This window comes from Nerophis ophidion, linkage group LG24 (genome assembly GCF_033978795.1).
Source record: "Nerophis ophidion isolate RoL-2023_Sa linkage group LG24, RoL_Noph_v1.0, whole genome shotgun sequence".
Classification (NCBI taxonomy): Eukaryota; Metazoa; Chordata; class Actinopteri; order Syngnathiformes; family Syngnathidae; genus Nerophis; species Nerophis ophidion.
The window spans coordinates 8,733,720-8,747,042 of NC_084634.1; the positions used below are offsets into that span (position 1 = coordinate 8,733,720).

Below are 13,323 nucleotides of genomic sequence, written 5' to 3' on the forward strand. Positions count from 1 at the left end.
AAAATGGCTAAGTGTGGAGAGAGTGTTTTGCATTTTTCCCATCGTACATTGCAGGGGATTTAAATGGGTGTCATTTTGAATTATGTATTGGGCTTGGACATATTTTATAATACACACAAAGTTCAGTGAGCAGGTTTATGTATGTGACCATTTGTGTTGACTTTTTCTCGAAGTTTATTTGCGCCACGACCAGAGGTGGGTAGAGTAGCCAGAAATTGTACTCAAGTAAGAGGACTGTTACTTTAGAGATTTATTACTCAAGTAAAAGTAGGGAGTAGTCACCCAAATATTTACTTGAGTAAAAGTAAAAAGTATGTTGTGAAAAAACTACTCAAGTACTGAGTAACTGATGAGTAACCTGTTTGTTTAATTACTACGGCAACAAATAATGCACAAAAACATAAAAATAGCAATGAGCAAATTCATAGCCAGGAATATCTCTTAAGCAACTAAAACAAAAATATATATTAAATAATAAATCATGAAAATAAACAAATTTAAGGCACATTGAGCCACAATAACTCAACAGCGCCATAGGCTCAGTAGGCATTCATCGATTGATTGATTGAAACTTGTATTAGTAGATTGCACAGTTCAGTACATATTCTATACAATTGACCACTAAATGGTAACACCCCAATACGTTTTTCAACTTTAATCAATTACTTAATAAATGACCAAGTCGAGGTGATCTACCTCATATATATATATATATATATATATATATATATATATATATATATGTATAAGTATATAATTTATTGTTATTTATTTTGCCGTTTTTGTTGACATGTTAAAGGTGTTTTAATGAATATACATGCATGTTTAACATATAGATTCCTATCTTTCATGAAGACAAGAATATAAGTTGGTGTATTACCTGATTCTGATGACTTGCATTGACTGGAATCAGTAGTGCTGATAATGTCCACATTTTCAAATGGAGGAGAAAAAAAGTTCCTCTTTTCTGTCTAATACCACATGAATGTCGTTGGTTTTTGGCATCTTCCATATTCGTTTTTATACACTTTACAATAAATACATCGGCGGCAAACTCCGTAGTTATCTAGCTTGTATGCTCTGGCTTTCGGAGACTCTTATTTTGTTGGCGCGATGGAGTGGCACTTTTATTGTGAAGACAGGAACTGTGCGATCAGTCTTTAGGCTTTTGACGGGAAGTACGGTTGAAGTAAAAAGTGTCTTTTTTCTTTTACACTTTTGATTGATTGATTGAAACTTTTATTAGTAGATTGCACAGTACAGTACATATTCCGTACAATTGACCACTAAATGGTAACACCCCAATAAGTTTTTCAACCTTTTTAGGTCGGATTCGACGTGTGAAGGTCACGTGACCGCCTGGTTTTGTTTGATTGGTCCAACGTCACCAGTGACTGCATTTGATTGGTGAAACACAGGCATGCGTAGATTCTACTTAGAATGTGTGTCTGACCAAATCAAAACAAACAAAGCGTGCATTAACAGATCGATAAAAAAAAAAAAAAGTAGCGAGTAGCGAGCTAATTGTAGATAAATGGAGCGGAGTAAAAGTAGCGTTTCTTCTCTATAAATATACTCAAGTAAAAGTAAAAGTATGTTGCATAAAAACTACTCTTAGAAGTACAATTTATCCCAAAAATTACTCAAGTAGATGTAACGGAGTAAATGTAGCGCGTTACTACCCACCTCTGGCCATGAGTGAGAAAGGTTGTTTGGATTGGGTCATTTATGGAAAATGCTGTTCTGTGTGCATTTTAAAGCCCAATTCATGGTCATTAACCTTAATTAGTGACGTTGTCCACATGATGGTGGCAGACCTGCAGCAATTAGGCTGTCGGATATTTCAAATAAAATAAGAGGCACCCTTATATAACTTGTGGCGACTCTCGGGTTAAACTGAACATGCCCGCCAGCCATAGTTTGTATACCCTTGATCAAGAGTGAGAATAATACACAAAGTGTATGACATTTAAGTGGGTGACATTGTTATCACCAGGAAGGATGAGATCACCTACCTAGGTTCCATTCTAGAGGCTAATCTTTCCTGTGATAAAATGGCAACCAAGGTGATCAAAAAGGTCAACGAAAGAACGAGATTCCTCTACAGAATCTCCTCTCTGGTCAACAAAAGCACCTTGAGGATTCTAGCGGGAACTCTCATTCAACCCTTCTTCGATTACGCTTGCACCTCCTGGTACCCCAGCACCTCCAAAACCCTCAAATCTAGACTCCAAACATCCCAGAATAAGCTAATCGGGTTACTTTTAGACCTCCACCCCAGATCACACCTCAATCCAACCCACTTCTCCAAAGTGGGCTGGCTCAGGCTGGAGGACAGAGTAAAACAACTTGCACTGAGCCTAGTCTATAAAATCCGCTACACCTCCTTGATACCGAAGTACATGTCAAATTACTTCCTTAACGTAAATGACCGCCATAACCACAACACCAGGGGGAGCTCCACAAACCACGTTAAACCCAGATTTCGATCTAACAAAGGTCTTAACTCATTCTCTTTCTATGCCACATCAATGTGGAATGCACTCCCAACAGGTATAAAAGTAAGTGCATCTCTATATTCCTTCAAAACCGCTCTAAAACAACACCTCCAGGCAACTTCCACACTTTACTAATACCCTCCTCCATTCACATCCCATCTCCCCGGATTATAAACAACTTAAAGGTACTTCTAATGTATATACTTGTTCTTATGCTATGTGAACTCACTATGTTCTCTGCTGGCTGTACATATCCTACTAAATAAGACCTACACTGTTTCAATGTCCACATTTCTCTGTTGATGCAATTGTTGATGACTGAAGTACTGATATCAACCAAAGCTCCCCACCCACCCCCCGGATTGTAAATAATGTCAATAATTCAATGTACATACTATGATGATTAACTTGTGTGATGACAGTATTATGTTGATAGTATATATTTGTACCATGAATTGATTAACGTGGACCCCGACTTAAACAAGTTGAAAAACTTATTGGGGTGTTACCATTTAGTGGTCAATTGTACGTAATATGTACTGTACTGTGCAATCTACTAATAAAAGTATCAATCAATCAATCAATCAAAGCTACACTACTGGCAAATTACCGTACCAGACGTTCAAAATACAAATGGTCGTACATTTAACATTGCTCAGGACCATTTGCTAAAGTAATAGATGAATACTGACCCTGTTGTAGTACAGTTTATAATGCAGCATTTAAGCTAAACACCTTTTAAACCAGACCTGAGCAAGTTAGTTAGACATGCGGCCCGTTGAGTTTTTCAATCTGGCTCGCCGGATATTCCCAAATAATTATTTGAGATGTTTAAGATGTAAGGTGTAGCTACCATTAGGATGTGTACTCATGTTTTCTAATGACCGTAAGTCTTCAACTATACTAAGTCTTTCAATGCTTGGAATCTGCATCATATACTAGGTACTATGGTCATCTAATTAGTTACTCTCCCGTCCAAAGGCAAAACCTAGTAACTCACTTATCGCTGTTTTTGAGAAAACAAAGGAAAACCAGTCTCTCTTGATGCGGTCTTACAAAGATTTACAAAGTCATCAAACGTATAGATGTTTTCTTGAGCTTTCATTTTCTTGCCGATTGAGCCATGGATTGAATCCGCTCTCATGAACGTGTGCCCTTTCTCCAGATATTTTATCACAATCTCGGGTGGGCCCCATTCCGCGTTTGCACATTGGGTCCAGTTTTAATTTTGACCTCCACAGTTATCCGCCCAAAAGAGTATGCAAGGGGAAGAATCAAGAACAATACATTTAATGAAGGTGCTTGCAACGTCCTGGGCCAATCTTCCAAATATCCCCCTCGTGCCATGATATCACATAATCAGGTTGACCGTCGGCCCCCATTCGTGCAAATGTCTCATTAAAGACAATAAGGCGACTGACAAAGAAGCTCCGATTGGTCCCTTGAGATACTAGGTTTTTCTGTTGTATCTACGCGGTTATGTGGTAGTTGCGCGTAACAGCTTACTTACGGAACAAATGACAATATCGCATACACTAATGTAAAGCATGTCACCTAGGAACTCCAAAATTATTATCAGCTCAGTTTGGACTAGAATTGAGTTACTGGGTTTTGCCTTTGGACGGGAGTACTATGGTCATCTATTTAGTTACTAAGGTCATCTACGTCACAGCAGCTCAGACGAGGGCACTAAGCAGTGTGGCCGGGAAGCGTTTCAGTAGACACGGAAAGAGATTTTCACAACTAAGTTCTAAAGCTTAGTGATACATAGAATAAAATAGAATAGAAAGTACTTTATTGATCCCTAGGGGAAATTCATCAAATATCAGATTGTAGGTGGGTTTATCTGGTCCCCCTCGCGTCCATATTTCACTGTTTGTTGCATTTTTGTTGTGTTTCACTTGATGGTAAAATATGTCGATCGAAAGGGGGTGTGGCGTTCATGTTCTGTCAATATTCAGTGTTTTATCGTTCATAGAAACATTTAAAAATCCATTACATAACATTCACACAGTAGGGACCATTTAGTGTTGCCAACCAACCTATCACCAGATGCATATCTTTATCCAATCACATACAATTAATAATATTTTTTTTTTACAAGGCCCCACCTTCTGAAATACATCTCCTATTGAGAACTCCCAGATCCTTATGTGGAGCTCAGCAGACTACAAGGATCTGGCGAGAGTCAGTTTAGCACTACTGCGCAGCAACGTCCAAATGCCCCAGAACCAAAATCCTACAAAACCACTTGAAACCAGGACTTTTTCCTTGCTCTGATGTGGTCCCAGACCAGTGACGTCATTGTGGTCTGTGCAGCCTTTCCAGGCACCTGTGATGAAGGCCTATGTATAAAAACTTTGATTGATCGAAACGGTTGGCGCCTTAACATAAATCCACGAAATCAAAGCATGTCACTGTGTTAAGATGAGCCAGTCAAAGTCCAGATCTAAATCCCATAGAGAATCTTTGGCAAAATCTGACAGAAACAAACCCAAGACCACTTCCAGCTGAAACTGCAGTGAAAGTCGGTTCCTCAAAGATTGAATCGGGGGACCGAGTACCGGTTTTCAGTTCATCTGGAATTAATGTATCATTTTGTGTGTGCCGCTTTGTGTTGGTCTTTTTACAAAGCCTGTTTCCATATGAGTTGGGAAATTGTATTATATTATTTGATATTTCACTGTAAGGTCTTAATAATTTCACACATAAGTCGCTGCCGAGTATAGTCCGAAAAATACGGTAAATATAAACGGAATACAATGATTTGCAAATCATTTTCAACCCATATTCAGTTGAATATGCTACAAAGACGACATATTTGATGTTCAAATAGATAAACATTTTTTTCTTTTTTTTGCAAATAATCATAAACTTTAGAATTTGATGCCAGCAACACGTGACAAAGAAGTTGGGAAAGGTGGCAATAAATACTGATAAAGTTGAGGAATGCTCATCAAACACTTATTTGGAACATCCCACAGGTGTGCAGGCTAATTGGGAACAGGTGGGTGCCATGATTGGGTATAAAAACAGCTTCCAAAAAAATGCTATGTCTTTCACAAGAAAGGATGGGGCGAGGTACACCCCTTTGTCCACAACTGCGTGAGCAAATAGTCAAACAGTTTAAGAACAACGTTTCTCAAAGTGCAATTGCAAGACATTTAGGGATTTCAACATCTACGCTCCATAATATCATCAAAAGGTTCAGAGAATCTGGAGAAATCACACCACGTAAGCGGCATGGCCGGAAACCAACATTGAATGACCGTGACCTTCGATCCCTCAGACAGCACTGTATCAAAAACTGACATCAATCTCTAAAGGATATCACCACATGGGCTCAGGAACACTTCAGAAAACCACTGTCACTAAATACAGTTCGTCGCTACATCTCTAAGTGCAAGTTAAAGCTCTACCATGCAAAGCGAAAGCCATTTATCAACAACATCCAGAAACGGCGCCGACTTCTCTGGGGCCGAGATCATCTAAGATGGACTGATGTAAAGTGGAAAAGTGGTCTGACGAGTCCACATTTTGTCATCCGGACCAAAGGGGAAGCAAACCATCCAGACTGTTATCGAAGCAAAGTTCAAAAGCCAGCATCTGTCATGGTATGGGGGTGGATTAGTGCCCAAGGCATCAATCAATCAATCAATGTTTATTTATATAGCCCCAAATCACAAATGTCTCAAAGGACTGCACAAATCATTACGACTACAACATCCTCGGAAGAACCCACAAAAGGGCAAGGAAAACTCACACCCAGTGGGCAGGGAGAATTCACATCCAGTGGGACGCCAGTGACAATGCTGACTATGAGAAACCTTGGAGAGGACCTCAGATGTGGGCAACCCCCTCCCTCTAGGGGACCGAAAGCAATGGATTTCGAGCGGGTCTAACATGATACTGTGAAAGTTCAATCCATAGTGGCTCCAACACAGCCGCGAGAGTTCAGTTCAAGCGGATCCAAGACCGCAGCAACAGTCCCGTCCACAGGAAACCATCTCAAGCGGAGGTGGATCAGCAGCGTAGAGATGTCCCCAACCGATACACAGGCCAGCGGTCCATCCTGGGTCCCGAGGCATGGGTAACTTACACATCTGTGAAGGCACCATTAATGCTGAAAGGTACATACAGGTTTTGAAACAACCTATACTACCCTCTAAGCGCCGTCTTTTTCATGGACGCCCCTGCTTATTTCAGCAAGACAATGCCAAGCCACATTCAGCACGTGTTACAACAAGGTGGCTTCGTAAAAAAAGAGTGCAGGTGCTTTCCTGGCCCGCATGCAGTCCAGACCTGTCTCCCATCGAAAATGTGTGGCGCATTATGAAGCGTAAAATACGACAGACCTACTCAGTGGCCTAGTGGTTAGAGTGTTCGCCCTGAGATCGGTAGGTTGTGAGTCATACCAAAGACTATAAAAAAATGGGACCCATTCCCTCCCTGCTTGGCACTCATCATCAAGGGTTGGAATTCGGGGTTAAATCATAAATCACCATAAATGATTCCCGGGCGGGGCACCGCTGCTGCCCCACTGCTCCCCTCACTTCCCACGGGTGATCAAGGGAATGGGTCAAATGCAGAGGACAAATTTCACCACACCTAGTGTGTGTGTGACAATCATTGGCACTTTATTGGCACTTTAGCTTTAACTGACTTGAACGACTAAAGCTCTACATAAAACAAGAATGGGAAAGAATTCCACTTTCTAAGCTTCAACAATTAGTTTCCTCAGTTCCCAAACGTTTGAGTGTTGTTAAAAGAAAAGGTGATGTAACAGTGGTGAACATGCCCTTTCCCAACTACTTTGGCACGTTTTGCAGCTATCACGCCAAATTTCTTCTCCCTACAACCCCCCCCCCCCCCCCCCCCCCCCATCATGATTAATACAGACGTTTTTTTAACGCTATATTATAAAAATACAGACGTTTTGTTAACGCTATATTACAAAAAAATTTAAAAAACAATTTACAAACACAAGCTATGGGATGACATAAGAGGAAACGTGACCCCGGAAGTAAATGCGTCATCCCGTAGCTTGTGATTGTAAATTGTTTTTTAATTTTTTTCATAGACTGGTAGACTCAAAAACTCCTCTGTCCCACACGCCATTAGACTGTACAACTCCTCTCTGGGACGGGGGACGGGGGGTATTAGGATGACAGGGGATGCAAAACAATAACAGTGCAATACGTTTTCATAACATGGTCACTACTGCCTACTTTGTCTTGTTATATTCTTATTTTACTGTTATATTGTTATTCCCATTGTTTTTATTCTTTTTGTAATATTTCTCTATTTTGTTTCCTTTTAAACCCCCATTATTTACTTTTTACTTTTTTCTTTAAATTGATCTCAACTCTGTACACTGCTGCTGGAATTTTAATTTTCCTGAAGGAACTCTCCTGAAGGAATCAATAAAGTACTATCTATCTATCTATCTTATATTTTTATAATATAGCGTTAACAAAACGTCTGTATTAATCATGACCCTGGAAGTAAATGGGGGGGAAAGGTTTTTGTAATGGGAAGAAATTTGGCGTGACACAGCCAGGAAATTCTGTTAATTATTGTTTGCAAAAAAAAAATAAAGTTTATGAGTTTGAACATTAAATATGTTGTCTTTGTAGCATATTCAACTGAATATGGGTTGAAAATGATTTGCAAATCATTGTATTCCGTTTATATTTACATCTAACACAATTTCCCAACTCATATGGAAACGGGGTTTTGTAAATCCGTTTTAACGCCGCTGTGTGTTTCCAATGTCGTGTTTGTGTTTTTCTGGACTTTGCTGCACGTAGAATCTGAGCGGGAGCGTCTCCAAATCGAGCACAAGGAGATGTTTTGCGTCAAACAACATTCTTGCATTTGCATCTAAATTCCCAGCTGGAATGGTCGTCCCAGAATAGCAGCGTGATTGTACCGCCTGTTGAATCCCCAAGAGCAGGGGGTGGAACACGTCCCCCGTAGCTCTCCCCCGGCCAGAGATCAGAGGCCTTCTGTGCACGCGTCATTGTGTTTGGCGGCAAAGGAAGTCAAAAGACGTGTGTCCTCGTGCCTTTGTCATGCAGCACGGCCTTTCACCAGCAGCCGCGGAGGAGAGGGGTGTACTACAAGCCTTCTGGGGGTGTCCTGGCTCCGACACAATGAAACATCTGTGGTGGGACGGGCCTACCTGTCACACACTCGCCTTAATTAATCAGACGGTCTCCCCGAATGCTAATTCTTGCTAATCTTGAAAATTGTGTGGGAGTTTTTTTAGGGTGCTTTGAAACCTACCTAACCACCCTAGTGTGGTCTCAGTATGCAACTCAACTCCGTTCAGATTCTGGTTCTTACCACCAATAAGAGGAAAGACACAGGAAGTCCATATAAGGACCAAAGCTAATTGCAGAACTTATGAAAGTGAAAGTTTGGAGTTATGTTCCACTGACTGACTTTTGTTGCTCTCCTCCGTAGGTCAACGTGTACACTTTGGGAAAAACCTTCCTAGCCCTGTCCAGAGACCTGTGCATCAAAGCTCCAGCTATAGGTACTTTGCTCCCCTTCCCATGTTCTCGTGACACGGTACTGACTGAATCCCAAACACACGGGACGGCCGTAAAAACTCTGTGTGGAATTCTCAAAGTCTCCGGACAAGACCAAAGATTGTCCATTCATCCCAGAGAATTGTATAGATCTCATACTTGGTGTGAAGCACTGTAAGCAACTTTTCGGCCCAATTTAGTACAAATTCAGCTTCTACTAAGGTTATCATGTTTGATGGTGTGAAAAGTATTCATTTAATAAGACTACAGATGTCCGATAATGGCTTTTTTGCCGATATCCGATATTGTCCAACTCTTAATCACCGATTCCGATATCAACCCAGGGTTTCTCACACATTCATTTATTTGTGGCGGCCCGCCACGAAAGAATTACGGCCGCCACAAATAAAAATTAAAGAAATAAAATAAAATTTGTATTTATTATTTATTTATTTTTTTTCCCGGCTTTTGACTTGCTCGACCGTTCATAAAAGCAATGGGACTCTGTCTGTGAATAGAGCTTGTAGTTACATATTATAAAAATATTATATAAATTTGTATATAAATATGTACATAAAGTGCCATCCATCCATCATCTTCCGCTTATCCGAGGTCGGGTCGCGGGGGCAGCAGCCTAAGCAGGGAAACCCAGACTTCCCTATCTCCAGCCACTTCGTCTAGCTCTTCCCGGGGGATCCCGAGGCGTTCCCAGGCCAGCCGGGAGACATAGTCTTCCCAACGTGTCCTGGGTCTTCCCCGTGGCCTCCTAACGGTTGGACGTGCCCTAAACACCTCCCTAGGAAGGCGTTCGGGTGGCATCCTGACCAGATGCCCGAACCACCTCATCTGGCTCCTCTCGATGTGAAGGAGCAGCGGCTTTACTTTGAGTCCCTCCCGGATGGCAGAGCTTCTCACCCTATCTCTAAGGGAGAGCCCCGCCATTTCGGCCGCTTGTACCCGTGATCTTATCCTTTCGGTCATGACCCAAAGCTCATGACCATAGGTGAGGATGGGAACGTAGATCGACCGGTAAATTGAGAGCTTTGCCTTCTGGCTCAGCTCCTTCTTCACCACAACGGATCGGTACAACGTCCGCATTACTGAAGACGCCGCACCGATCCGCCTGTCGATCTCACGATCCACTCTTCCCCCACTCGTGAACAAGACTCCTAGGTATTTGAACTCCTCCACTTGGGGCAGGGTCTCCTCCCCATTCCACCCTTTTCCGGGCGAGACCCATGGACTCGGACTTGGAGGTGCTGATTCTCATTCCGGTCGCTTCACACTCGGCTGCGAACCGATCCAGTGAGAGCTGAAGATCCCGGTCAGATGAAGCCATCAGGACCACATCATCTGCAAAAAGCAGAGACCTAATCCTGCGGTTACCAAACCGGATCCCCTCAACGCCTTGACTGCGCCTAGAAATTCTGTCCATAAAAGTTATGAACAGAATCGGTGACAAAGGGCAGCCTTGGCGGAGTCCAACCCTCACTGGAAATGTGTTCGACTTACTGCCGGCAATGCGGACCAAGCTCTGGCACTGATCGTACAGGGAGCGGACCGCCACAATAAGACAGTCCGGTACCCCATACTCTCTGAGCACTCCCCACAGGACTTCCCGAGGGACACGGTCGAATGCCTTCTCCAAGTCCACAAAGCACATGTAGACTGGTTGGGCAAACTCCCATGCACCCTCAAGAACCCTGCCGAGAGTATAGAGCTGGTCCACAGTTCCACGACCAGGACGAAAACCACACTGTTCCTCCTGAATCCGAGGTTCGACTATCCGGCGTAGCCTCCTCTCCAGTACACCTGAATAAACCTTACCGGGAAGGCTGAGGAGTGTGATCCCACGATAGTTGGAACACACCCTCCGGTCCCCCTTCTTAAAGAGAGGAACCACCACCCCGGTCTGCCAATCCTGAGGTACCGCCCCCGATGTTCACATGATGGAATATAATTACAACACTTTATGTACGCGATCGGGGGCGGCATCGCGTACATAAAGTGTTGTAATTATATTCCAACTCCACGTTCTTCTTGGTCATCGCCCCCGCCGCCCGACCACACCACCACAAATAGAACCCTGACCTATGGGAAACACTGCAACCGATACCGATATATACAGTCGTGGAATGAACACATTATTATGCCTCATTTTGTTGTGATGCCCCGCTGGATGCATTAAACCAGGGGTCACCTACCTTTTTGAAACTAAGAGCTACTTCTTGGGTACTGATTAATGCCAAGGGCTACCAGTTTGTTACACACTTAATTTGCCAAAAATAGCCAATTTGCTCAATTTACCTTTAATAAATAAGTCTATATTTATAAAAAAAAAAGGGTATTTCAGTCCGTCATTCCGTCGTACATTTTTTTTCCTTTTACGGAAGGTTTTTTGTAGAGAATAAATAATGAAAAAAACACTTAATTTAACAGTTTAAAAGAGGAGAAAACACGAAAAAAATGAAAATTACATTTTGAAACATAGTTCATTGTCAATTTCGACTCTTTAAAATTCCAAATTCAACCGAAAAAAACGAAGAGAAAAAATAGCTAATTTGAATCTTTTTGAGAAAAATTAAAAAAAGGAATTTATGGAACATCATTAGTAATTTTTCCTGATTAAGATTAATTTTAGAATTTTGATGACATGTTTTAAATAGGTTAAAATCCAATCTGCACTTTGTTAGAATATATAACAAATTGGACCAAGCTATATTTCTAACAAAGACATATCATTATTTCTTCTAGATTTTCCAGAACAATTTTTTTTTAAAGAAATTCAAAAGACTTTGAAATAAGATTTAAATTTGATTCTACAGATTTTCTAGGTATGCCAGAATAAATTATTTGAATTTTGATCATAAGTTTGAAGAAATATTTCACAAATACAAAAAAACAGAAGCTAAACTTAATAATTCAATTAAGATATATTTATTCTTCTTTACAATAATAAAAAAACTAAATACTTGAACATTAATTTAAATTTTCAGGAAAGAAGAGGAAGGAATTTAAAAGGTAAAAAGGTATGTGTTTAAAAATCCTAAAATCATTTTTAAGGTTGTATTTTTTCTCTAAAATTGTCTTTCTGAAAGTTATAAGAAGCAAAGTAAAAAAAATAAATGAATTTATTCAAACAAGTGAAGACCTAGTCTTTAAAATATTTTTGGGGATTTTCAAATTTTAATTGAGTTTTGTCTCTCTTAGAATTAAAAATGTCGAGCAAAGCGAGACCAGCTTGCCAGTAAATAAATGAAATGTAAAAAATGGAGGCAGCTCACTGGTAAGTGCTGCTATTTGAGCTATTTTTAGAACAGGCCAGCGGGCGACTCATCTGGTCCTTACGGGCTGCCTGGTGCCCGCGGGCACCGTGTTGGTGACCCCTGGATTAAACAATGTAACAAGGTTTTCCAAAATAAATCAACTCAAGTTATGGAAAACAAATTCCAACATGGCACTGCCATATTTATTATTGAAGTCACAAAGTGCATCATTTTTTTTTTTAACATGCCGCAAAACAGCGGCTTGGAATTTGGGACACACTCTCCCTGAGAGAGCATGAGGAGGTTGAGGTGGGCGGGGTTGGGGTTAGCGGGAGGGTGTATATTGTAGCGTACCGGAAGAGTTAGTGCTGCAAGTGGTTCTGGGTATTTGTTTTGTTGTTACAGTACAGATGTTTTCCCGAAATGTGTTTGTCATTCTTGTGTGGGTTCACAGTGTGGCGCATATTTGTAACAGTGTCAAAGTTGTTTATACGGCCACCCTCAGTATGACCTGTATGGCTGTTGACAAAGTGTGAATTGCATACGCTTATGTGTGTATAAAAGCTGCATATATTGTGTGAAAGGGCCGACACGCTGTTTGTATGGAGGAAAAGCAGACGTGATGACAGATTATAGAGGATGTTAAAGGCAGTGCCTTTAAGGCACGCCCCCACCCCAATATTGTTGTCCGGGTGGAAATTGGGAGAATGGTTTCCCCGGGAGATTTTCGTGAGGGGCACTGAAATTCGTGAGTCTCCCGGAAAAATTGTGAGGTTTGGCAAGTATGGGTGTATATTGTAGCGTCCCGGAATAGTTTGTGCTGCAAGGGATTCTGTTGTGTTTATGTTGTGTTACGGTGCGGATGTTCTCCTGAAATGCGTTTGTCATTCTTGTTTGGTGTGTGTTCACAGTGTGGCGCATATTTGTAACGGTGTTAAAGTTGTTTATATGGCCACCCTCAGTGTGACCTGTTTGGCTGTTAACCAAGTATGCCTTGCATTCACTTGTGTGTGAGAAAAACCG

The 13,323-nt window shown here is 41.3% G+C and overlaps 1 protein-coding gene across 2 annotated transcripts in view; it reads left to right on the forward strand.

Moving 5' to 3' along the window:
* The window catches only part of LOC133541952 (transcription factor IIIB 90 kDa subunit-like), a 277,169-nt gene that overhangs the window by 25,625 nt on the left and 238,221 nt on the right, over positions 1–13,323 (forward strand). For both annotated transcript variants that reach the window (XM_061885688.1, XM_061885689.1), the window contains exon 6: positions 8,967–9,039. In XM_061885688.1, the coding sequence (XP_061741672.1) occupies positions 8,967–9,039 (73 nt within the window). The remainder of the gene's footprint in view (positions 1–8,966; positions 9,040–13,323) is intronic.